The sequence below is a fragment of the Falco naumanni genome, chromosome Z, assembly GCF_017639655.2.
Source record: "Falco naumanni isolate bFalNau1 chromosome Z, bFalNau1.pat, whole genome shotgun sequence".
Classification (NCBI taxonomy): Eukaryota; Metazoa; Chordata; class Aves; order Falconiformes; family Falconidae; genus Falco; species Falco naumanni.
In genome coordinates this window covers 84499775-84527562 of record NC_054080.1, presented here as the reverse complement: position 1 = coordinate 84527562, position 27788 = coordinate 84499775, and the positions used below count along the sequence as shown (strand labels likewise).

General features: G+C 42.7%; 1 protein-coding gene across 1 annotated transcript in view; it reads right to left on the bottom strand.

Moving 5' to 3' along the window:
* Positions 1 to 27788, bottom strand: part of LOC121080759 (netrin receptor DCC-like) — a 253382-nt gene that overhangs the window by 166140 nt on the left and 59454 nt on the right. Inside the window, exons 3-4 of the mRNA XM_040578882.1 lie at positions 23732 to 23882; positions 23230 to 23366 (exon numbers count right to left, since the gene is read on the bottom strand). Coding sequence (XP_040434816.1) covers positions 23230 to 23366; positions 23732 to 23882 — 288 coding nt within the window. The remainder of the gene's footprint in view (positions 1 to 23229; positions 23367 to 23731; positions 23883 to 27788) is intronic.

Here is a 27788-nt window from a genome sequence, read left to right as displayed (position 1 = left end):
AAACACCCATTTTCTTGGTTGTCCCACAAAGAGAGGTCAGGCATAACTCCAGTGTCTCTATCTACAGGGGTAGAAGCGCTACCTTGCCAAACATCATCTCACGGCTCCGCTTCACATCAGCCAAAGCAGTCTGATTTATTTCCAGCGGAGATTTCCATGGTGTCCCAAGGCAGCTCTCCAGTCCCCAGCAGCAGATCATCACGATGGGACACAAAATAACCAAACAGCTTGTGTCCACCACAGAAGGGAAGGGACTTCCAAGCCTCCACCTGCTCCAGCAACACGGTTCCTTCAGCCCAGACACCATCACCGTGGCATCTGCAGAAGTTTTCAAAGACATCCAAGCACATCTGATCAAGGAATTCCCCAGTTGTCAGGTTCAATGCACCATCTCTCAAAGGATGGAAGAGAATCATGTAAAGGATAAAAAGCAGACTACAGACATCACATCTTTATCGGCTCCACCCAGGCTCACGTTATCCCTTTGTGGTAGCTTCTCTGTTCCCTAGGACGTATCACAAAACAATTACGTTTGGCTCTAGAAACATTTATTCATAGTCAGTCCTTATCAAGCCAGATGAGAAAAGACACCTATCCTTGGGGACACACAATAATTTAATTCCATGTACTAACAAACCTTTCTCTTGCACTGTGATCTTAGGACAAATATTTCACAGCAAAGGAAAACAACAAATAGAAGACTTAAAGCAGCAACAAAGTCAGAGCTGGTATCTTTGCAAGGAGCGTGCATCCTGGCATCACTCACAGCAGGATCTGCATCATCAACCAGATTATCCAGCCACTTCTTTAGGATTCCCGGGAGTCATTAGGTAGAACAAACCACATGCACAAGTGCAAAGCAGCCAACAGAAGAATGGGTGCCTTGTAAGAAAGAGAAGTCTAAAAGAGAACCACTAGATCACTTCCAATTGAAACAACAAAACAATCCCAACTGAAACACAAACAAAAAAAAAACCAAACCAAAACAACCACCCACCACAAAAAAACCATTTCACAAATTACTGAAAATCTGTGCTCTGAAATCTTCTGGCTTTGTTTTCACCCAAAGGGAAAAGGACATAGGCTACATTCAGAGCAGTAATTGAATAATAAATATCAATACAGCTTAAACCAAGATGCGAGCACATACTCAGTCTGACTCACCTCTTCATTCACTTGGTTTCATACCCAGCTTGCCCTCACGTGAAGAACTACTAGTTTGTTAGGCAGAAAAAGACAAGGCGATAATAAAGGGGAAACGTAAAAAAATGTATCAATAAAAGGTTGGAGCTATTCAAGGACCGAACTCGCTGTGACACCCCGGGTTTGCTTTTCCGACCTCCCCAAAGGAAATACGTTTGCAAGAAGGAGCTGAAGTCATGGAGGCTGAAAGTGGTTTGAAACATCTGCGAGAAGCCAGAAAGAGAATTACAGAAATTACCCGAGTGCTCTGGCACTTCATTGCAATAAAAGGGACAAAGTAGGACATTTTGGGGCAGAACAATACAGATGGAGACATCATCATGCAGAATGCTGAAGATAATTTCATTTGAAAGACGGAGACAACCATGGTAATTAACCATAGACGAGAGTAACACAGCCTGAGAAATGACCTAGGTAGGTGGTTTGGACAATTGCCTTTGGATTTGGCTGCTGCCTTTGGGCTTCACTGGAAGGAAAAGCATGTTCGGATGATGTTAATTAGCATCATACTGCTGGAGATTTGGTCATGTTTCACACTAACCACTTAAAAATCAGCAGGAAGCCAAATCTTGCAACCACATCAAAATTAAATTCCCACTGGATTAGCTGTTTAGATCAAAGACAATGAAGGTCAGAACTCGGGGGTTTGAAAGTAGGAAAATTATTATTATTTTAATCACAAAAAAATAATCCTTTCAAGACAAGTATGTAGGACATGATTTATTTTTTTTTTTTCCTCATAGACATTTTTGGAAGAGGGAAGAATAATCTACATGGTGGATTAGAAGAAAAATCTCTAGGATTGCCAAATGTTTTTTTGGGTTGGTTTTTTTTTTTCTTTTTAATATAGTACTCCCACTGATCTGAAAGAGTAGGATGTAGTAATTCTAGGGCAGCCATAAGGAATACACACATGGTGGAAGTTATCTGCCAGCTCCTCGAGCCTTCATCTGTTCATCTGCTTCAAGAGCACCCGGGAAAGGCAGACGCTGTGCCACGGACCCATGTGGCAGAGGACTGATGTTCAACACATTCGCAGTTTCATCCACAGTGACAACACAGTCCTGTCCGCATGATTCCCCGCTCCTCCGGGGAAAGAGGAGTCGATCCATGCCATACACTGCTGCTGCTTGCATTGGTTCCCCCAGGGCATCCAGATCATTCCCTGGTTCAGCCCAATAAGCCTTCTGCAATTTAGAAACTTGGGAACATGTTAATGGCAGACCCTTTTTCTTACGGGTCTTATCCCTTCTGTTCTCCTGCAGGGCATGCAAATCCTTCCAGAGCCGGACGGCTCTCCAGCCTCACAAGTTTGGTTTTATTCCCAATGTTGGCAGGCGGGAGCAGACCCCTAACTGGTTTTATCAGGAGAGAGAAAAATACTCATCCAACCCAAAGCAACAAGAGTCACTTTTGGATCCTCGTTTTCCCTTAACGATACAATGGAATTATAACCCCCAGGACCTCCTGTGGTCCCAGGTTGGCCAGTCCCATTAGGACCCAACATGGGTCACTCACCCATAGTTTAGACCCACTTGCCCAATGGCTTGTGCCATCTGGCTAACAAGAGGCTTCCGTGCGGTCAGAAGCCATAGGAGCACCCATGGACAGAAGCTGATTTTCTGTTTGGAGAAGAAGAGAACACGGAGGGTTTTTGGGAAGTCCTTGACTGCCTTTTATTCCTCTCCAGATAGCAAAAAACAAATCCCTGGAGATGACCTGTTAGCCTAGTACGTTATCCACTTCTCCTTTGAAGTTGTTATGATGAGTGTGCCCTAAAGGTCTGCCAGACAGAGGACACCCCGTGGGCTGTACAAAAAACACAGCAGGTCCACTAAGGCTACGCCTCAATGTTAAAATCCAAAAAAATCTGATGCGACTTGCTAGCTGGGCAGCTGCAACCAATGGAGAAAAGGAAAAAAAAAAAAAAAAAAGACATGCCTTAAGGTATTTTATATTAAAAGAAAGTTCAAGCAACAATGCTTTGTCAATGGATATATAAATAACTGTGTGAGGGGAGGGAAAGCTTTCCTGCTTGAGGGAAAGCTGCTGCAGGGGCAGCAGAGCTGGGCTCTGGCACTGCTACCCAAAGCCTACGGGCTTTTTCCTTCGCTTTTACATGCTCAGTCACAACCACAAACCCTTTAGGTCACATCTCCTTATCTTTCACATCTCTATCATCTAGAGTACCACAGGGTGTTACTCGCAGGTGCTACTATTTTGAGGCTCTACTATCATGACAGCAGCAACATCAACCCTAGTCAATCTTCAGTGGAGTTTTTGGGGTTTTTTTGTGTTTTTTTTTTTTTTTTTTTAAGTTATCAGTGGAAATAATACTTTTTTTTTTTTCCTCCAACCACTATGAAAAACTTCCACAGGACCTGAATCAAGTCCAATGTAAATCCAGCCATGCTTACCCAGGCACCAGCTCCCATTAGCATCAGAGCAGCTTTTGTAGAACATATATTTTAGAAGCCAGACTTCAAAAACCTACAGTCAACTGTCCAAGCCATACAAGAAGCTACTCTTCGCCTCCTGCTTTCAAGGAGATCAGCGGACAGATCATGTATGTGGTTCCTTTAACTTGTGCTGTGCCCCTGGTGCTTTTTGAGAAAAGACTTCTACTTTTACGATGTGTTTTAAATTTAAATAACCAACTTGCTCAATCGGGGCTAGCCTTTAGCTGCTGCAGCTCGATAGGGAGCAAACAAAACAAGACCAGTACTGCTCACTGCACCGCCAGAAAATATAGCGCAGGAGGCAGTGAAAAACGATCAGTCACTTCTTTTCTCCCAGCTGATACATATCTTATTTATTCTTTCTCATAATGTGTGAATGCTGTGCCATGCCCTATTTTGTCTTCTGCCTCAATTAAAATGTAAATTTCTGCAGCCCACCTCTGTAATTCCAAACTGCTCCAGGCAGGGGAATTTAAAACTGCTTTTAATAAAACCAACTACAGACGCGGCAATAAGATTCTTTTCAGAACATCTGAAATCTGTATTTTTAATAGTGTTCTGTGTATTACAGTTATGTCACTGCTCTGAACTTTCCCACTAAACCAGGATCTGTAAAGAATATGCACGACCCAAGAAATAACAGGCAGGATCCCAGTTGGCCCCACGCACACACCCAAACACATATATATGCCTCCCACCTCAACAATTAATAGAAATAATTGCCGTTTCTTTGACTTTCAGCAGATGCAAAGTAATAACCTGGTAGTCTGTGCATTTGAGGTTGGCATCTTAGAAATTCTCAAATCCTTTGCACCAGCCAAGGCCTGCAATTAAACCCTGGCAAATGAACTTTGCAGTTCAGAATCCACAAACCTGCAATGGCAAAAAGTTGTGCTGGGAATTCCCCGATCTTCTTCCCTCTTCTGGAAGTTCTGTTCAGATGTGTCCTGCTGGATTAAGCTGGGTTACTTAAAAGGGCAGGAGTCACACTCAAATTTGTATTAATATATGAAGCGCTCTCAAAGGGCTTATTTCTGACAGCGCAGTGGGACTGCCCACCTACTCTAAGGACCAGGACAGTCCCAGCCCAGGATAAGCCCCCACCCATCACACAGAAATCCCCAGCGAATCCTCCTCCTTCCACGTCACGGACACAGTGTTGCCTTTCTATAAGCGGTCTCGAAGAAAAAGAGGAGTTGCAAAAGTCCTATACAAGAAAAAAAAAAAACAACCCACAAAACCAAAAAACAACAACCACCCCCCCTCCCCTCCCCACGCTAGATTATTTACTGCCAAGCTGAAAAATTAAATCAAGACACCCACAGGGCTCGATTCCCTTTGTTCCTACAAAGGAAGCCCCAAAATACTAAATTTCCTCAACCCGCAGACCTACAGCCTATAACAATGTGTATGCATGCCAGCAGCGCCACGCTTTAAGGCACAGAAGAGCCTATGGAAATAGTCCCACTGCTGTTTATCACTCCCTGAATATCTGGCAAATGAGTGTTTCATTCCAAACCCCTTTCTAACATGGATTTGCCGGAAGAACGAGAGACAATTCCGGTCCTGCTGGGTAGCGCTTGCTTGTTAGCTAAATTAGCGCATGCAATCTTGTTCTGAGTTTTGCTTCACCTCTACATTTTTGGACGATAGTTCATTTTTCACCCGATTTTCCCCTGGCAAATCCTGCAGAGGGTAAAAAGCCCAAACCCAAGCCCCAGAGGACCACCAGTGCTGGCAGCTAACGAGCACTGCCAATTTGGAAACCCCGTTTCCAGCTGGGATGCTCTGAAATGACAGACTAGGAGGAGGACTACTTGTAATCAAAGTGATGCTTTCTCTCTCCACCTGCCCTGCCTCCGCAGGGTACCCACAGCTCTCCTGGCATCTCCGCCCACCCACAGAGCAAAGTATTTTTAATTTCCAATGCAGATGCAATGTTCATCTCTCTATACATACATATTATTTTTTTAGTCAACAAAATGACAAAGTGATAACTGCCAGTATTGAGATTTAAAAATTAAGAGGAGTAAAAGATCCGAAAAAGCAACACTCAAGAACCTGAAAACTCTCCTTCATCAGTCTCAGACTCGATGGCAATACGATTAGCAAGATTCACATCATGTTGGTTATTTGTTTCTTCATTAGCATAAAGCTAATGAAGCTTGGGAGTCAAGACCCACCTTTGAACCCGAGCCCTAGAAAGCCAAGGTATTTTGTTCAGAGGTGGACCAAAGCGTTTTGATTAACAAACTGCCTATTACGGCATTACTCCTCAATTTTTTTTTGTCCTTAGGTCACTGTCTGACATCTCCGTTACAATGAATGACAGATCATGTCAATTTTTCATTCATTGGAAACATTTGAGTCGGTGCAGTTTTCAACAGCGCGACATTCAAACCAGTTCGGGAGGGGTAAAACGGAGTTAAATGAACAGGAATGTTACTGCATTATATCTATAAAGCTTGTGCGGTGCTACGGGTTACTCTCGACGTGCTCATCCACGTGCGTTTTGCTGCCATTTCAGGTTTCCCATCAAATTGGCCACGTTTGATCAACACGTTAAATACCTGAAACCATACTTCTGTACCTAAATCCAATATTAAAAAAGAAAAAAAAAAAAAAGGCAAAGGGCAACCCCTTTTACTCTGAACACTTCCACATGCAACAAGCTACCACATTCTTCATCCTTCAAAATGCTTTGCGCTTTATGGGATGTAACATGAGTTAAAGACTCAAAGGTCTAGGCAGGTCAAGAGGAAAAATAATAAAATAAAATCAACCACAGCCCTTATTTGCCTCTCAGGGATGGATTGCACTTTAGTCTTTTTTGGGTGACCCCAATCTCGGTATTTGGAAGACAACTTAAAAACCATCTCCAAGACACGTGGATTCCAGGAACTTTGTATTTTTAACTCCCCATCACTAGCTGAGGCAACCTGCAGAGAACTGGAAACCCTTATCCTACCAATGTCATATGATAAAACCTTTACCTTCTTGCAAGGAGATTTTAATAGCTTTTTCATGGGTGCGCAGGGTGAACCCCTTCTCTCATTCAGGTCCACGTCACACTCCCATGCTCCAGTAACGCTGGTGCCACCCCGAGCATCCTCCCAGTGCCTGGTCGAGGTGCCTTGGGAGTCAACAGCATCTTTGAGACTTGCTCTACGAAAACTGCTGCAATATTTAAACCTCTCCTCTATATCAAGAGAGAGCGAGACAGAGCTACTGCCAACCTTAGATCCTAGCACCCGATTCATTGCCTATTTTAGGTTGCCATCTACCTGGACGGTCAATTAGCAGAAGGGTTATTTTGGTTAATAAAAGGGCTGAGGGTTCCATGCACTCATTTCAACAACGCCACACGCTGCAGCGATCCAGCACGTCGTTCGACAGACATCTGACACTTCCACCCTATAAAGAAAACTATTGCAAAGCACTCTGAGACAAACACGATCCCTATGAAATTGATTTTGGTCAACTTGCTAGTTGAAATGTTTTCAGCAGGTGCTTGTTGAAGACAAATTTAAGACATCAGAAAGCTCCCTCCCACCCCCCCACCCCCCGGTATCTGTGGGCTATACTGCATTGTTTCCTCTGGGTTTTATTACATGCAACAGCAGCTGCAAATAAAAACCAAATCGCCGCACCAGCGCAGAACAAACAAAGCAGGACGGTCACACCGGTGGGGCAAGAAGCATGTGCATCCCTACCACTAAAGCCACCGTGAATTTTTAATCACAAAAAGTGAAAACAAGGGCCCTTTCCGAGGTATGAAACACACTGGAGAAAAAGCTCCGCAAAGCACTCGCCTCTGCTGCACTCGACTTCAAAATAAAATAAAAAAAGAGAACTCTTAAGAAAATACTTCTTTCTGCATCATCTTTGTTATTGCAGAAGTACTCTTCCAGGTCTAATAAATCCACAAATATATGACCTTATAATTATGATTTTAGAATAAAAAAATAAATCTTGTTTGTAAAGGTTAAGGACTTGCTAATTAGGTTTAATTTTGTTACAGAAGGCTAAGACTCTCAAATGAAAAACGAAGCATTAAAAAAACAAAGGGTTTCTTTATGACCTTTTCAAATACTTTTTCTTTTTTTTTTTTTTTTTTGTTTACATCCCAATACTATGAAGTTCTGGATTTATACAGCCGGCTATCATGGCAATTGCTTGCATTAAAAGAAAACCAAATCCTCCCTTTCCCCAGCAGCACCCTGAAGACAAGGAGATGTCCATCGTCCCCAAAGTTTGGGGGATAAGGTGGGGAGGTCCCTTCTACCCCACAAGGACATGGAGGACCTTTTCTTTCTGATTTACTGGTTGATGGGCACCGTGGACTTGAGAGAAGTATGTCCTGGGAAATATTATGAAATATTATTACAGTTGCAGGACTGACGTAGAGGTGTGAGCCTCAGCATCTGCTTGAGCACTGCCCTGCTTGCTAAACCTTCTCTCCTCGGCTGAGCTGTTCCTTCTTCCTCCTCGGTTTCCTTTTGTTTTGAATGCAGATAAAGCAAAGTTAACAGTCTGCCACCCCAAATTATAAAAAAAAAAAAAAAGATATACAGCCAAAGAGATGTTCAACGTTGGATTCAATGATGCATTTGAGGATAATGTGGCACAACAAAGACACAAAGCAGACCTAAGTACAAACACTGAATAAATATAATTTCTGCTTTTAAAAAGAACTTACTAAGGCCAAAGGCAACTGCAAAGAGGATGATGCGTGAATGGGGATGGGAAAACAGAAAAGCAGGGAAAAGGACTAGGCTGGATTGTGGTTTCCTCTGAAAAAGAGCTTTTATCCAAGAGCCCCTCACAAAGATGCTCTTATCACACACACACATAAGCTGCTCAGAGTTTTTATCCCTCTCCTTTGAAGATAAAGATTCAAACCTTGCAGGTCTGATACAAACAAGGCTCCCGCTGATCTCAGTGGATATTTTGGTTGTGTAAAACCAGAGGGATGTGGTGTGATCTCTCCCTCTCACGTCACTTCCTTGGAATATTTTCAGTTTCCAGGAATTAGCCAAACGATGGCTCTCTGGGGTTTCCAGTGGGAAGGGCTAGCAGCCCACTGGGAGACAGAGGAACCTGGACATCCCTGTGCTAACCTGGCCATGGTTCCAGTGACGCTGAGCCCGTGGGGGTTTGGGACACAGTGAGTAACTCCCAACGGATACCTGGGGAGCAGCACAACTGTGACACCTTGTAAAACAACTACACGAAGACTTTTCAATAGAGAACTCTGAATAAATGCAACAGTGGATATAAAAAACGATCTGGTCCTGCTAAAAGTCAAGCCTTATGCAGAAAATTGCTTTTCTCAGTAGGAGCTGTTCAAAAAATTTTAACAAAAGCTGAAGGAGGAGGGGAATGGCTAGTTCCAATCTCGCTCCCGTACATTCTCTTGTACGCCAAATTTGTTGGTTTATTTTTGCTTAAGAAGATGGTCTTGATGGTTTCCATTCTAAGTTTAAGAAATAAAACAAAATCCAAACGCTCACTGGGAAAATGCTAAATCTCAGCAATATTTGTCAGGAAAATGAAGATTTCTTCCACTAGAAACACCAGAGCCAGGTGCAAACAAATAGACTTATTCATCTAGGAAAGCAGTTCATGCCTTCAAAATACCATGCAGTCACATTTAGTTTCCTAAATAATCTCATATATTCATCTAATTTTAAAAAATCTTGCCTTTAAAAATATGTATATCCAAGCAAACAATTTCATTTTGTGGTTTGGTTTTTTTGTGTGATTTTTTGGTTTTGTTTTGGTTTTTGGGTGGTTTTTTTTTTTTTCTTCAGGAAAGACAGCCCAGCTTCTTCTGTTTTGTTGTTTGGTTTTTTTGTTGTTGTTGTTTGTTTTTTTTTTCAAATACAAGCATTGTTATTCAATAGATGCAGCTATCTCAGCCGCCTGTGACAACACTGTGTGAAAACACACCGCAGGCAGGGCTGTCTCAGTTACAGCTCCACCTGACCAAGTCATTTATCCATATGGATTATAGCATCCAACAAAATTGTATCATTAACTGCCCATTTTATGTGATTTTACAAACTGAGGTCCTAATGTTACAGCTCCTATAGAAGGCACCGTGCTTACCACAGTCCTGCTCTCTTGGAGGGGCAAAGCTCCTCCATCCCCAGCACGGACGTACCCACCATCCTGCAGCACCAACCTTTGGTACCCGTGTTATCCATGCAGCTGCACCAGCTATTCCCAGAGGAATACTTCCCTGGCAGCATCATCTATGGTACCGAACGGAAACTCCCAGCTTCTTTGGCCAACCCAGCTCCCAGGCAATTCATCCATCTAGCTGGTCATGGTAGAAAATGCTTCTATTCAGCCAGAGAAATATTAGGAAAGGACACGAGCAAGGACAAGTTGTCCCCGTTCAGTGTTAACCGATGGTCCCGGGACAGGGACTGCTTAAAGTTGTGAATTATTCTAAGTGTATTGCAGATTTTTTTTAAGAAAATAAGCCCAAAACAATGCTCCATGGCATGGCATCTGCAGAAGGGACTGTTACTCCAGCAGGCAAAAATTGGTGTGGAAGAGTTTCACTTTAACCCTTTATCCAACAGGGCCGGTCTTCTTTTCACTCCTTTTCTCCTGACATTATTAAAGGGAAATCTGAAGGAAAAAAAAAAAAACAACCACAACAACAAAAAAAACACACAACAAACACACACACAAAAAAAACCACCACCAAAACTGGTTTGTGAGAAACAAAGTAAAGAAGGAGCAAGGATAGCAAGGAAATCCATGAAAACCTTTTGCATTTACTGAAAAGCAAATGCAGAAGTTATTTCTAGCCTACAAATCTTGTCAATGATTTCCAGCACTGGCTCCTCCTCTTGAAATTTCCTCGTTCAGTGGTTTCGGTGGTTTCCAGGACTCTGCTCTCACCCAGTTCCCACCATCTTTATAATTCTTCCCTAAATGCATTTTTTTGATGATTCTCCTACCCTTCCTGTGCCACGCGGGCTTGGCCTCGCCAGCAGTCCGGCAGCACCTGCATGACGCTCCTCGCCAGGGAGAGCACATCTGACTGCATCTCAGGCAGCTACGGTCAAAAGACCACGAGCACCACCTTTTATCATTTTATCGGCAGAGAACAGCTATTATAGCATCCACTCACCAAGTAGCATCTTGCACTTCTCAAAGGACAGCAGGTTTTTACACAGGGGAGCAGCGGTTTGCACCAGGTCTCTCAAGAAATGAGCTGTATAGGTGGGTACCGAAAAAAAAAACCAACCCAACTTTTGGGGCTTGTAATTTCCCTAGATATAAAGCACAGCAACGGTCTGCGGAGAGCTGAGTGCATACAGCTGCTGGCTCTGCAATCCTCTGTGTATGAATGCAATTAGCAACGAGGTTTCTCCTGAAGGGCTTTGCCTCTCCTCCCATTCCTGCAGCTCAGGAAGACAACACACACGAGTACCCGGCTCGGTCTGGCAGTTACCTCCAGACCCTGTCCTACCTCAGAGGATGACCTTCTTTCTCCTAACAACCTGATATTACCAAAAAAAGAAAAAAAAAATACTTCCATTTTTCTTTATAGGCAATAATTTCCCATTATCTTCAAAAAAGTAAATTTTTGCACACAATAGCCACCTCTTCTTCCATTAATCCACACACAATGGTGGGAAGAGGAACAGGAAAATGGAAGTTTGCTACAGATTTTGAAAAGGTCAAAGAAAAAATAACTTCACATTAAAATTCGGATTTACTAGATGGATGTCCGTGCACTAGATGACCAGAGAAATCTTCCATGCTGCATATTAATGTCAATTAGTGACTGAAGATTTGGGCAAATGATACAAGGGTAGGAATGTAAAAATAAAGAAAAAAGGAAAATTAAGGTGATTAGGATGAACCAAGGGAGCAAAAAGCTATTGGAAAAATATTCAAAATGCTGTTTTTTAAAAAGAAAAGATACACTGCTCAAGCATCTGAGAATTTCATCGAGTCTTAAAACTTTCTTGGCTTTAAGCATCAAAAACATTGGCACCACCAATGAATAAACTTTTCCAATATTTAAAGTAATACAGTTGCCACAATAAAGTAAATACAGTTGTTGCAGCCCCTGTGCTAAATTAATCAACTCGGAGCCTCTGAGACTTCTCCAATTCGGAAGAAAAAAAAATATTAGCTGCAATCAATACAGTTTTACTATGCCCCCATTAATAAATGATTAATTTTCAGACTTCAAACAGCTCCTGTTTGGTGGAGACCTATATTTCAAGCAGCTCAAGGCAGAAGAAGTCCAACTCACTTTTTGTACAATAAGCAATTTAAAAAAGGCACGTTGAAAAGGTAAACATGAAGCAATGACAATTAGCCTAACCCAAAAGAGCCCAGCGTGCTAATTGCATCCTACACGTCTGCAGTCCTCTTTACCAATTTAATAAGTCAGATTTTGGGGGAAAAGTAATAGAAATGCACGTTATTAGACTGATTTTTTTTTTAAAAAAAGACATTATTTTGGAAGGAAGAATGGACTCATGGGGAAAACATGGCAGTATGCTAATCTTCCCCATGGCCTCCAGCGCCAGAAGGATGCCAACAAGATGGGAGCCTGAATAATACCCTGAATATTAAGAAGATGTGTAGCTCCATCCCAGACACCATGTAGAAATGAGATCTGTCTTCCCTCCCAGAAGTGCTGCAGGGCTTTCCTCCCCTCCATGGGTTTGGTTTTTTTCCATCCTCCAGCCCCTCCGCTCCTCCTTCCACCCTCCTTTCAGAAGTCCACCTTGGCCAAACAGTTGAACTTTTCCAATCATCTTTTTCTGCTTGGAAAGAGGCAGCTGCAATAAAATATTTTAAAAATAGCTCAACCCTGGGACAAGGGTCTCGGTAATGGATAGAGCAATACTGCCCTACCCAGAGAGGGCAGGAATACAGGTCAGAACCAGCAAGACCAGCTACATTTTCTGGTTTTGCTGGACTTTTCCTTTCTGTGTGTGGCTGTCTACCAAAATCAGAGGGAATCAGCTTAAAAACGGCAAGGAGAGCTCCTCCCCACATCATCTTCATCCCCAAAATCGCATGCCAATAAAGACAAGGGTTTGAATGAAGTACCTAGATTATTTTGTCCTCTTCTCTTATTCTGGCTTTTACAAAAGGTCCTAGGAAAAAAAATTATGTCGGCCCAAGCCCTTTGATCCCAAACATAAACCGTGTGTCAGTCTCAGCACAACACAGCTCAATCTGTGCTGCTCCATTGGCACGACTCGTGCAGAGACAGGACACGCGGTATTTACTCATTGTTTCCAAGCTTGCCTCTCAGTCCAGTTTGACAGACATCAGAAGGGATGTTTTCCTTCCAGTTCACCCTGATCCAGAGCTCAGGCTCAAACTGCTCACAGGGACACGCACAAATTTATTTTCAGCTCTTGGTGACAAGACACCAAACTCGACCCTCCCAAACGACAAAGAGCTCCAGCCTTTTTAAATAACATCTCAGCTCCATGTTACATCCCTTGCCGTGCATCTGGAAGACATTACCTTCTCCACAAAAACAAATTTGAGTTCTTGGTTTCTTCTCTTACGTATAAAAGGGTGGCTAAAACCACTCGTGATGCCATGTTTTAATTAACAAAGTTGTAACAAAAGGTTGCTCGCAAACCCCAGGCTGTGCATAGGCAATACACCTCCAAGGTTTAAAAGGCGATAGAAAAAAAAATATTAATAGATGTCAACCAGACAAGTCCTTCAAAACTAAAGTTGAAATTATTTAAAACGTTAGAAATGCTGCATATTTTCAAATCTGGGTTTGACTGAACGTGCTTTTATTATTTTCAGCACCCACCCCCCGATGGGCAGTGATTGTTTCAAATAACCTGTAGTTGCTGCCACGGTGAGAATGAAGCGAGCTTGGCTGGTGTGATGTGCTTGGTGTCCTCACTGTCACTCTGCTGCTGGGGCTAATACTGGGTGAAGCTGGGATGTCACAGAAATCCTAAGTGCCTGTGTGCACCTCTAATAAATGCCATCACCGTGTGCTGTCTGGCTGCATCCATTCTCCACAGGAAAACTCCAGCAGCTTTTCCAGAGTCCAGGACCATGCTAGAAAAATGACTTCACAGTAAGATCCAGAACTACAAGAACACCACAAGTACTCTTCTGTTAACTGTCTAACTATATATCTAAATATACTTACGAGAAAGAACTTATGCTGGTGTTGAACATCTCCCTTGGGCAGTGAGGAAAAAAAAAAAAAAAAAAGAAAAAAAGAAATCCTGTTCTTTCAAAAGCTGCAATTATTTAGCAGTCACAGCAAATTCAGTGCCAGCTTGTTTATGCAGTTCCTATGAACGATGACGCAGTCAGTGTCTAAATTGAGTTTGCTCCTTCCCCCGGCATAGCGAACTGTTTGTCTGAACTAATAAATGTACACATTAACCCAGGCACCTCATAGCAAGCCTGTTCTACACTCCACTCAATATTTTCTAGTTAAACTCATCGGAACCATTTGCTCAAAAGACTTTTGAGATCCTCTCCCTCGCAAGTGGAAAATACATATTTCACATGCTGAATTTGAGTCGTCTCAAAGCACCAAGTGGTTCAACGCATCACCACGACCGTTAGCTGTAAATACTTTCCCAGCAAGTGTATCGCTGAAGGCAACATAAAACACTTTTTGGAATCTGAAAAATAGCAAAAGCTGGGAAAAGCCACGGGAATACCGCTTAGATACGTTCATTATGAGTCACAGATATTTTTCAGTCTCGGCCACTCTCCTGCCTTCTTTTTTAATAACTGAATTTTGACAGCTGCATTAATTTGTGTTAACTACAGAGCTGAATGGGAACTACGCCGTAACAAAGTGCAGTTCACCGTTCATTTCAGTTAGGACCTTTTATAAGCAATAATCAAATCAGAGCCAGAAGGCAAAGGGAACAAAAAAGAAACCCAAACCTCTCATGAACGCTGCCACTCATCTCATGTCATACACAGAGCGCGCAGGGAATTACAACAGCGCGTAAATGCAGCGATGCCAGCTTTCCTCTTACCTGCAAAATTCTGCCTTACCTCTGATTTTAAAGAGGTGATGCTTCAGAGAGAGAAGAAGAAAAAAAAAAAAAAATTGCCCTCCACCAACAGAACTACTCTGATAATGATAAAAGGGATGATGAAAATCAGTCTGGAAGAGACTCTGAGAAATCGCAGCCCACCTCATGGCCACACGGCTGCATCTGCTCTCACTTACACGTGCTTGCTAACTGCCTGCGCACTCTGTTCCTAAAGGCTATACAACACATGTTTCAACTAAAAGGAATCGTAATACATGGACCAAATGTATTTATTTTTAAATGACATGAGTGTGCTTTGCAATGAGATTATGTACTTTGACCGTCTTTTGCAAGTACCAGGCTGTGACTTCATTCTCGAGTACTTTGCTGCAGAAAGTGCTCTGGCGAGCCTGGGAATAAAGCGCAAACCACTCCAAGGGCAAAAGAAACTCCTTCTCTCCTTACAATATGTATTCATGCGGTTCTCGATTTATAGTACAAGAGAGAAAACATGATTCTCGGAAGTAACCCAGCTCTTCACTCCATTGAGACAAAGAAACGGACTAGAAAGAGCTGAACAGCCAAGGGTCAGGTTAAGCACTGGGAATCACTCCTCTCCAAGGAAGCTTTCTGCCTAAAACATTTAGTTCTAAAAAACCCAAACAAACAACTGTTTTGTTTTTTTGTTTCGTGGGCTGCTGTTGTTTTTTTTTTTTAAACACGCTGTTTAAAATGTATGCAGACATCTGTTGTTTTTATTTCTCAAACCTGGCCAGCAATATGGGGAAACTCATTTCATTTGTGTCTTCTTTCCTTGTCATTTTGCATTTTTTAAGAAAGTATACAACATGCTCGCCATATTGGAAATAGCAGGGTGCTAAACCACGCTAATGTATAAATTATTATACCATACTATGAAGGATTCCTAGCCTTGTTATTAGATGTTCACAGAAGCAGCTGAATGCTACAAGCAGATGCCACAGCCAAGGAACTGCACAGTGGCAGAAAATACACATATTCCCTGGGTTTCCTTGTGTTTTGTCTTATCCCGCTGAACTCTCTGAAAAGAGAAACTTGATTCATACTTAGCCATAAATATCAAAATGCAGTAACTGGCATTATGTGACACTTCCACAATTACAAAGTAATAAATAAATTATTTTATAAATAAATTAATAGTGCTTTTGAAACCCAGGAGATTTATACAGAAGATACGTGGGGTTTTAATCCCAACATCCATTAAAAATTGCTGAAAGAGCAGCTCTAGGTCTTCTGGCATCACCTATGGCTCAGTCCTACCACTGAAGTTAAGCTCTTCCCACTACCTTCAATGCAAAAGCCCCACATTGTCCAATGGAGCCTGACATCCCACCACGGTTCCAACACCTTCTGTACAACTCAATTTCAAAGGAGATATTCGGTGGTTTTGAAAAATTTTGAAAAAAGGCACTGGACCTATAAAGGAGACCCTCAAATGGGCACTTCAGCTCCAAAAAGTCACCGCAGGTCAAGCTGACCCACCACAGTTTGGGTTTTACCCCAAAGACTTTTCACTGAGTCCACATTAAAAGCTCCTGGGCAGAATATCTCTGCAACTTGTGCAAGCTGATCCCCAAAATTAAAAATTTTAAAAGCAGATTACGCGGAGATCTGGTATCATTAAGCCTCCAGCATTCATCTGCCTCTGGATTCAAAGGGGTTTCTGCATGAATATTTAAACGTAAACCTGTAGATCACACCCAGACACAGCAATTTTCCTATGAGCAACCAAGTGAGTACCAGTATTGCAGAGCTTGTTAGGTGTATTTATTTTTAATAGGATTGAATTTAAACACCATTATCAGAAAACGGCAACATTAAGAGTTTCACTCAACTGCTTTTTACAAGTGTCAGGTGCTGAATAAGTGTTTGATACTCGTGATGCATTGACATGAATTACGTTTCCAGAATGGTCTGAATTAGGCACTCAGCTTCTATTCCATCCGTGGCAATAAAAATTACCTGACGGTCCTTCAATCGCACACCATTACTGCGATGAGCTCCCCCTTGCCCGCAAGCAGGCATTCACCTCATCATTCACAGACCCCGTTCAAGGGGAAAAAACCAAAAACACTCAGAACAAAATTCTTTCAACTGCTCTAAAAGCAAAATAAGACATCAAGGGGGGGGGGGGGGGGGGGGGGGGGGGTGGGGGGGGGGGGGGGGGGGGAGGGGAAATAAATACCCAAACCTATAGGGAAGTTCTCGATGATCAGACTGCATCAACTGTATCAAAAGCATCAAGGAAGCTGGGGGAAACTTTATGGTAAATAAGTACAGCATAAGACGTGCCTATTAATTATTATATAGCTGTTATATTATACATATATATTATGTAGATGTTATATATAATATATATATAAAATGCCTAATAATTATTACACAGAAGTGGATGCTTCTTCCCATAAAGGATTGAGTCAACCTTGACTTCCTCACACACAAATATATATATATATAAAAATATATACATATATACACAGATCTGTCTTTTTATATAAAGCCACAGTCACACACAAGACCCTGTTGAAACCCTATTTTCTTTGGTGTTCAATATGCCCACACTCGATAAAACAATGCCAAATCTTGACATCGGGCTGGAAATCCCTTGGCCCCAAGGCCACGCTCTAACAGGAAGCTCCGCAGGTTCATTTAACGCTGTTTAAAAAGCAAAACCAATTTCATCAGCTTTAAATTTGCAGCAGTGATGTCACCACTCACCCCTATGCCAATATTTTGTCTGTCTCAAGGGCACTCAGTCATGACATGAGTTTCTTGACTCATTGAGGGTGCTGGACAAGCCAGTGGTGCTGCTGGGACTGCTTAGCTGAACTGCTTTATGGAATTTAAGATACAGAGATAGATACAGATATATAAAAAAGCACCATAATGTCAAGCTTGTTCACATGTAAAAGGAAAACTGCAAAAATTTCTGCAGAACTCTGCACTGACTCAGCATGACAGCTGAAGTGCTGGGCATTTAGGCAGGCAGATGCCACCCTGTACCCCGTTTTCAAGTGTCCTACTAATAAAATACTCTTCACACACCAGGCTCAGCAAGGACAGCCCCCCCCCCCCTCCTTTGAAACTGTTGCCACCCTTATGCTTTTCCACTTTGCAAGGGCAACCCTCCAGAAGGCAAAACAAACCCGAGATCAAGAGAAACGGAGGAACTTGGAATAAAAACCTGTCCTTAAGAGAGAGAAAAAAAAAATCCTTCAAGGAAATACTTTTGACATGGGCTACAGGGTACCCCCGTGACATCATTTTGCTGTCACTACTTGCATTCAGGGCCGTGCACGCACACCACACTCTCCGTCAGCAACGCAGCGGTTTCAAAAGGAAACATTTCAGCTTCATTTGCATAAAATTCAGTTGATACACTCTCCAAAGATATTTTTCCTGGATAAAAAAAACCAACCAACCAACCAAAAACAAAAAAACAAAAAAAAACCCAAACAAAAAAACAACACAACCAACCACCACTGCACTGAACGCTATTGATTAGGTAACACATTTTTGCAATTCTCTAAATAAAGGGATGTGAGCACAGAAGGAGCTATTGACCCATTAGTCCATCACCTTCATCTCCAAAAGCCTGGTTCCATTCCAGCAGGTAAACCCAGCACTGCCAACAGAGGCTGGGCTGCCTGCCCCACATCAATACCCTGAAAAAAAGCTTCTTCTCAAAGCCTGGTCTCAATATCTGGCTTCCATATTTCCAGGTGACCGTGCCGCTCATTTTCCTCTTTTGTCTCAATGAGAAATAGGTACCACAAGCTCCATCAGCCTTCTGGGAAAGGGGAGTCGGAACAACACATTGGACACTGCTTGACTTGAGAGAGGAGCTGTAGGGATGGGACACCTACATTGCCACGGCACAGACTCAAAGTTATACCTACAAGAAATATAATGGATGGTATCAACGTTGCCGTTTGCATGGAAGCACTTTTCACTATCAAAATTCATCAGCAAAACGAATGGGAGAGAGGCAGCCTTTGCTTTGGGGAGAGATCGGGGTTCATGTTTATTTGTCTCATTTTTGCCTCAAACCATCCCAAGATTTATCATGGATTACAGTGCTGCTCTGCCCCGTCAGCTCCCATATAGATATGCCCTGTTCCATAAGGAACTCGAAACTCGGAGCAGAGGATAATTAAATTGCCTCTTCTGGGCTTGCTTTCTTCAACGAGATAGCAAGACATGAGTAAAATTAACTTCCCCACAGTGTGGGATGACAGAGACAGATCCACAGAGGTTACTCAATGTTTCTTGGGCTCACCAAGACTGCGTCCATCCACTGCCGACACCTGCCTGCTTCTCCACAGGTTTCTATCAGCGGGTAATCCTCCCTATTCTGGAAATTATTTTTCAGTGATCATCTACCACCAGGGTACGTCACTGGGTTTAACACCAGCGGCAGAGGGTAAGTCCTTTTGTAAATCTTTCAGGCCTGCGGCATTTGTGGGAGAGCAGCTCTGGTGGCGCGCGCGAAGGCATCTCATTTGTCACGCTCTCACTGCCGTGGCACGCCACGTTATGGTGATGCAGGCTTCCCTCTTAATCCTACTCGCTACCTTAGCGATTCACACACCACAACGTGATCTGCCCCTGCTTTCCTCAGCACTTTCCCTGACCTTGATCTCTGAAAAAAACCAACATTTTGCTACAGGAATTGATGCGGCGGAGTCAGAAGTAAAACTGATTTGACAGATGCGCGGTGCTTATCATCGCTCCTCACGTGGCCTTACCTTTAATGTAGCTTTTCATCTGCAATGGCAACCAAAACTAGTACTAAAATTGCTTTGGATGAAAAACTCCCTAGGAAAAGGCATTTGCATAGGAAAAAAATGCTTCCAAATTGCAGTCGAGCCATTTGGAGCTTATACATACAGATGCTTGGTAAAAATTAGCAGCAGTGTTTTTCTGCAAACACTGTCTTCCAGATTCAGGGTTGTGGGGGGTTTTTTGTTGTTGTTTGTTTGTTTGGGGTTTTTTGCTTTTTGCTACTGCTTATTCTTACTATTAGGCAGTTACCTAAAAGTATCTCAAAACCAGCATTCCTGACCCAATGCTAATGGAAAACTGTTACTTTCTCTGTTCTTCCTTAAAGGACATTTTAAGGGGTGGGTGGAAATGAGCTCAGTCTTGATCCATTTAAGAACAGCTGCCCAATTAAAAAGCATTGATACTTTAATTCTGAATATATGCAGTATTATGCAAATAACATTGGACAAAACTCAGCTCTTGGAAGACGCGATGCTCTTGCCTGTAGTATCAGTACAATTCTAATTTGCTCTTCGCTGCAATTAAGGGACAACCCAAATATTAAGCAGGAAGAAAAATAAATAACGCATGACAATCTATCACCAAATCGATCAACTCAGTTACGATCACCTACAGAAAGCTGGTTTTCTACAATTAGATCCTTCCCAGAACCCGAAACCCCAGGCATTTATCCGGGCTGCAATGGGAGTGAGCTCCCACAAGCAGGTAACAGGGTACGGAAAACTTTTTTCTGGATTTACGTCACTTTCAGAACATTCAGGGAGTTGGGGCAGGGGTGATCCTATGCCAAAACAGCTAAGCAAGTTTTCAGTTTCATTTAACACCGCACGAAACAGAAAAGCTATATAAAAACCCACAGAAGCCAAAAGGGAGCAAGCCCAAAATACACTTCTGAAAGCTAGACAATATTTAGAAAATAATTGTAGTTGACACTGGTTAACACGTTCCATCATCTTCAAACATTTGTTGAAACACTAAGCTCTCAAGCTCCTGAGCACATAGATGATTTATATAGTAACCAGGTACACTGCACTGCACCTCTTCATTTTCATCACGCGGGGAGATGGGGTGAAAATATTGCCGAAAGGCCACGATACAAAATTTAAACGTTGCAAAATATATTCTCTCTTCTTGCAAATCTGGTCACCTCTTGCAATTTCAGACCTATGTCCAATGCAGAAGCAGCTATTTTTAGCTCTTTAGAAGAACTCACAGGAACTCCATTGTGAAAGGCACTCTGTTTCTTGCAAATAGCCTCATTATTTAAAAGATCAAAAGCTTCTTGTTACCATGTGATGTAAGTAACTTTGATCTGATGTTGTCTGCTCAGGCTTCAGAGGAGATAATTATTGGACTGTTAAAATTCTTTTGCACTCTGACTGCAAACGCTTCATTTATCCCCCTTTGCACTATAGATACATTAACAGGGTACACCAACATTAAGAAAAATATTAATGTAAGTCTTACAAGGCAACACAGATGGGCAATTTACACTTTGTTAAATAAACAAGCACACGAACTCTTAAGGAAACACACAGAAATATCTGCATCTGTATCTAGTCGAAGAAGAAAATAATCCTAACAATTAAGTAGTCTGTTTATGAGATATTACAATTACACGAGAAACTTCTGTGCATTTGAGGGCTTCCAACTGGCAAGGATGGATTCAACAACCAAACCCATTCCGAGCAAGTTCCTAACCCTGGTACATCGTTCTGGAAAGACAGGTATCAGGGGACTGCTGTCATCATCCCTCCAGCTTAGTCATGTCATTTCCTTGGAACATTTTCCATTATTAATATAAATATACATGAACACCATGTCTCTTTTTCAGGTAAGCGTCACAAATGAGTGATGCACACGTGAAAATAAGAAATGGACATGAATATTGTGCCTAACTTACAAACTTAAAACTCTTTTCCCGCGCCCCCCACCCCCACCCCCCCACCCCCCCCCCACCCCCCCCCCCCCGCATTTGTTCTGTATTTGTGAATTCCATACGTGGACAGAAACTTCACCCAAGAAATCTTTCACCCTCCCACAAGGGGAATACAGTCGCATCGTGCCACGGCAATGCAGTTTTGGTTTCCCCTTGAGACTGCAAGGGGCCAGCAATGGTGGCAGCTTCCATCTTCGAGTCGGTTTAGCTTCATGCTTAGGACTGTCCTGGCACTCTGTCGTCTCCTCTTGGAGATTTTCATCATCTTATACTCATCTTAACACTTGGGTCATCTTGCCAGCAAGCAGCTCTCAATGGGGATGAAAATTCATGTACCTTTAACTTCGACATGACACTTAGAGCAGAGGGCGTGATAAAGCCAAAGCTAGATGCAGCGCCGACAGAATGCAGACAGGGATAAATTTTTTAAAAGGTCCATAAACGACTTGGATGCAAAACTCTTATTAATTTTCACAGGAACTGCACGGTCAGAAATGATCTATGCAATAATCTCTGCCACAATCCTCCAAGCCACAGTTGCTCTTACCAATAGATCCTGCAATCTGTTGCTGGGGAAAAAAACCTGTGACATTTATTTCTATTTTGCAGCCAACCTGCTGCACGCTAGAGTTGAAATCCACATATTTCAGTGAGGTAAAAAAAGCATACTGCCCAAACTCTCACCTGCCTTTACAGGATTTGATTCCTTATAATAAAACCAATTCCATAATACATGAACTTCCACAATCATAAAGCCACGGTTTTGTTTTTAACCAGTGAAACAATGTATGACTTTAATGTAACTAAAGAAATAGAACTGAACCCTCCATCACCAGTAATTATTCCATTTTATTATGGCTTGATAAAAGGATATTGTTATACAAGCGGTGAATATCCTATAATCCAAATTAAGGCTTTATTCACTAATGAAAGTACTTTTCATGCATAAGCTTTAAAGCCAGAATGCAAAATGAACAACACATTGAAACACGTTATTGTTTGACTAAGTATTAACGGTGTTGTTCCTTAGATATGACTGAATAACACTAATGTACCCTGCTATTGTTCAATGGTTTAAATAAAGAAAAAAGAAAGAAAGGCAGCAATTAGATTAAAACACTTTTTGGATTCCATTAATATTTGCCATGAGGAAGAAGCGTGGGGGAAAGCAGGTTCTGTTAGGGGGGCGCTTTCAGAAGATTTAACAGTGGGAACCCTCAGAGAATCACTGCTGAGACAGGAGCTCCAGGAATTTAACTTGGACTTTTGTTAATTTGATGAGAAGATACATTGATTTTCTTCTCTTACCATATTGACTGTTCAGGGTGCTAAAAAAAATCAAAACAAAACCACAAAACACCACCACAAAAAAAAAAAACAAACCAACAAAACCAGAACAAAACCCACAAAACCAGCTACCAATCTAATTTTCAGCTCACTGTGCTTGATATCATGAACAGGGACATCCACTGGAATGCTAAAAATAAGGCTTCAGAAGAGAAATAAAGGGAAAGGACCACGTACAGAAAGCATTTAGCATCTGATAGCAAAAGATGCTCGGTAACAGCAAGGCTACTGGGCATGGTGGGAAGCATTCAAAGATTCACAGGACTTGGGTTTCCATGGGTGCAACTACATAAGAACCAGAATCAAAGCAGCGAAGGGACTCCCACAGTTTGCATTTATGGGAATCTTGAAAAGTCAGGCATTCTGGAGAAGGGACTAACTGCAAACGTTGTTGGAAAAACAAAGTGGGCGCATGCCGGATACTCACCCATCACCGACAGCTCTGCGGAGCCGCTGCTGTTTTCGTTTTTGTAGGTGACTACGCACGTGTACGTCCCAGAATCGTCGTCAGTCACGTTGGATATGAGGAGGTTACTCCCAGCCAGTAACGAATACTTTTTGGACCTGAAACAGGGATAACACAAGTCAGCAGTGTGTTAGAGGCGCTCTTCTCCATCTAGAAAAATACACCCAGTAAATTATGCCGTTAAGTAATTCTCAGACATCATCTTTGCTGATAATAGCTTTACACTTCCATTTTAAACACCAGCCAGGTGACATTTATGATCAAATTCCACCCTCAGATTTGGTGCGGAGATGAGTTACAGCAGCAGGTTAGAAGACGCATCCAGCACCACTATCATTTAAGAGGATAATCTCATCCCCCCCAAGCCCACTCCACTGCCCTTAAAACGTTACTCAGTGGTTTCCCTTTGCTTTGCTCAAGGAAATATGGCGTTACCCACACGACCCCCAAAGGGCTGAGATACCTGATGGGGAGCACTTCATCTCCTCGCAGCCACATGAAGGTGGGAGGGGGGTACCCAGAAACGCAGCACTCCAGAACAGCATCCTTCCCTTCCATGGCCACCACGTTCGACGGTCGCTGCAGGAAAAACTGCTGCTTGTGCAAACCTGGATCTATGAGAGCAAAAGAGACAGTTGTCATCCCTTAAAAAAAAAAAAAACAAAAAACCCCAAAAAACAATGTAATGGAATAAAACATTTTTTTTTTGTCGGGAATGGGGAATATAAAACGACTGATCAATAACGGACCCATGAGACCGGGGCTTTCACAGATTCTTACTGATGGGAAAAGCAGAAAAATCATTGTACAGATGTATAAAAAGTGTATCAAATGGCAGTCTTCGAGCTGCTTACAGGTTGAACCTAAGGGAGCAATTTGAAGGCAGAAAAATAGCAGCTTTTGGGAAAGCGAGAAAGGGCTTTTTATAGCCTGGTATTAAAGTCAGGTCTTGGAAAGCCACAGGAAAAGGCACAACCATGGCAAGAAAAGATAGATATACATAAGGTTAAGAGTGGTACTGGATTAATGAAACTATTCCGGAGTTGCAAGAGGGGAGTTCATAAATACAGTAGGTGAGGCAAGCCAAGGAGAGCTTCAAGGAAACATGGGAAACCACAGGAAACGCAGAACAGAATAATTTAGAAAAATCTGAATTGAGAAGGAATATGTAAAAAGACTAGTGCCCCAGATTCTCCTTTCCTTGACTGAAGGACACCCCGCGTGCCGGGGGCTGTTCCGGACAGACCTGGATGCCCATCCGTGGGCAGCTGAGCCGAGCTCAGGGTGAGCTAAACCTCTGCCTCCGACTGCCCTGGGTGCGCCACCACTGACCGGGGACATCCCAGACCCAAATGCCACTCACCCTGCCTGAAATTCCAGCAAACAGGCCAAGGAAACCAGTTGGGTTTGTTTGCTTTTTAATGGCCTGCTCCTTCCCCTCTGCTCCTTCCCTGGAAAGCAACTTCATTTTCTTATCACAGATGTTGACACAAATGGGCTGGACTGCAGCCATTAAACATTACTCCTTGTTTCCTGACACAAACATCAAAAAATTACGCAATATAAATGAATATTCCCACCAAATTAACAGCTACGATATCTCCCAGGATCATCTCCAAGTAATTAAGACTGCTTCTGCTGTAGAAGTAGAAAGAAACTGTAACTAGCTGCATGCATTCGGTATGGTTTTCCAACAACAGCATCTTTCCAGTGCCTACTGGAACCAGATGGATGCGCAAATCCCAGCCATCGGCAAGAGCAACGGATGCAGGAGTTGCCCCACACAACTCGGCGGCTTCAATCTGTGAAGACACCTTAGCTGATCACAGTGACACTTGTGAATTTCTTGGTGTCTCTTTCAATAATCAAAGCACACATACTACCTTGATATACGCATATAAATACGCCATAGCTAACTGGCAGAAAACCAAAGGGGTTTTTTGTTTGCTTGTTTAGTTTTGCTTGGTTTGTTTAGATTCTTCTTTTGAAGTCAGTTGTCCAAAGATGGAAACAGATATGCAAACCCAGAAAGTAAAATAAAACCTGTGAGCAGCATCCAGATCTCGACACAGAAGCGTCTCCTTCCCTGCAGAAGCACTTAGGTCTGAAACCACGGAGAGGTTGTCTGATTAAAATCACAATCCTAGTCAGGCTGCAAGATGTGAGCAGCAGTAAGACAGGCAGCAATAAAAATATAAGGAAAATTACATTAATGATGATGAAATTTGAAGTTAGAAAAAGGAGACAATTGATAATGAAACCATAGGCTTTATAGGGATATGTTTGGCTGAGATGGTTCTTCAAATTCATCCAGAATAAATGGAATTCTGAAGCTGGTATAGGCTAGGTATTAGACAAAGCTGCACAATCCTAAACCACACACAAGTAGCTCAATAGGTATTGCTCCTCTGTACTTGTAAAAAAGCAGGACAGCTCATCCACATTTTACAGTGACGTGAAATACGTTTTTGTTGTACTGGGGACAGAAACAACATTAATGAGACATCACTATTGCCTCCACTCCTGCAATGAAAATAATGTTCTCACTATAACTCTGCCAACAGCCTGAAGATCAGCTCATAACTAGCATAGATTACAGCAAGCCCATCCTTCAACCAAAATGAAACACAACAGTATTTTATCTGGGATTTTTCCTCTCTCTTGTATTTATTATTTTTTTCCCCTGGCAAGATTTTGGATGTTCCTGAGGGATGCAATTGAGTGAACATCCCAAAGAAAGCAAAACTGTTAGCGTTAAGGCATGCAGGCAGACAGCTAGACTGAGGCCAAGGTTAGACTGAGACGGTGCCAACGTGAGAAACTGCTGAACACTGGAAAGGGAAAGTCACCATCCAACACCAAACCCAGTCCCAAATCGTTAGACAGGAATGGCAGGCGACAGCAGACACGCAAAGGTAGGTGAGCTTTATTATTGTTGTTGTTGTTGTTGATAATAATAATAATAATGTTATTATTATTATTCTTGTTTGGGGATCTGTTAACCGGAATTGTCAATAATGCTTCAGTCTAAATTTTTAACTAGTCAATATTTCAAATTACTTTTGTATTTCATATGAGAAAACACCCCCCCTACACATGCTTGTAACATAGCTCTGCTTTCATCCCTGCTGAAGCTGATGTTTAAAATCATCGTCTCCTGCTTAGCTCCTTTTCCCAACATTTTCTCAGGGTCCGGACGGCTCCTTTCCCCTCCAGCATGCCTGGCACTGCCCCGGGCTGGCTGCCGCTCACCGCTCCGCAGGGAAATGCCCGCTGCCTGGGTCCTGTTCTCTGCCACAGCACTGCCATTCCCTGCTCTTCGCCTTTTCCATCTCTTGCTCCATTCATGACTCACAAAACAGAAGCCTCAGCTCCTATTCGAACTTTCCTGAACTCCCTTAACGATGTAGCTGCTCGCTGGAAAGGTGATAACACCTCTGCATCCCTCTGCCATCTAGAAACACAGCTCAAAAGCAAACAGAAACCAGATGTGCCAGCTGTGACTCAATGTTTTGCTGCCTGATTCCCAGTTGAGTCTGGCCAAAGTCAGCAGCTTAAAGCTGCATCAAGAGTTGAAGAAAAGAATTGCTACAGGAAGGAGAAAAGCAAATATCTTTATTCTTTTCCAAAACTAAAGAGGAGGAAAAGAGCTGTGGGTTTGAAATCCATGCAGATCAGACCTGGGACATTATTCTAGGCAAGTCCCTAGCCAGGGCTGAGCATCCTGGGAGGCAGCAGCTGTGCCATTGGGCATCAGGGCTGGCAGCTGGTACTGAACACAGCCCAGGGAAAGCTCGAGGCAAAAGCTGGCATCAGGTTTGCTATCAGAAGTGTCTGGATGGAATAACCAAAAGGTTTTGGTTAAACATCACAAAGCAAAACCACAGCTTTCACGGTAGGAAACGCTAGCGAGGAGGCTGGACGTGCTATCAGACCATGGCAGTTGGCATCCCACCACCTCTGGCTGGGTACCACCTGCCGAAAGACTGAGGTGCTCAAAAACCAGAGCTCAGTAACTGGGATGTAACCTTGCAAGGAACCAAGGAGACTCCAAAGGCACCACCCTCTCCTCTGGGGGGACATCCAGGTTCCTCTCAGAGCCGACATCCACCCCTTGACCAACGGGATGGTGTTACATGTTAAAAAAAATTAATTGACTTAAAAGTCCGTGAGACCACAGACTGCAAACCTCTGCAGCAGCAGTTACAGTGAAGGCAGTACAGTCTCCACTTGGAAGGTGAAAGAAAATAAAATAATTTTTAATTTAAAAAAATAAAATAAAAAAATCACAAAACATGTTCTGAGTAAACCCTACAAAAATATTCATCAGTGACACAACAGACCTTGTGAGGAACTCGGGTCTTTCTGCGAGCTTAGGGAAGCGGTACCCAACTAGTGCTCAGGCAGTGAATCCAGTATCTGACTGGAAATTGTCTGATCACTGATAAAGACGCAAAGCAGCCCCAGCCTGGAGCCCTGGGGACACCCCATGTGCTCACAGCCGTGATGTCCCCATCCAT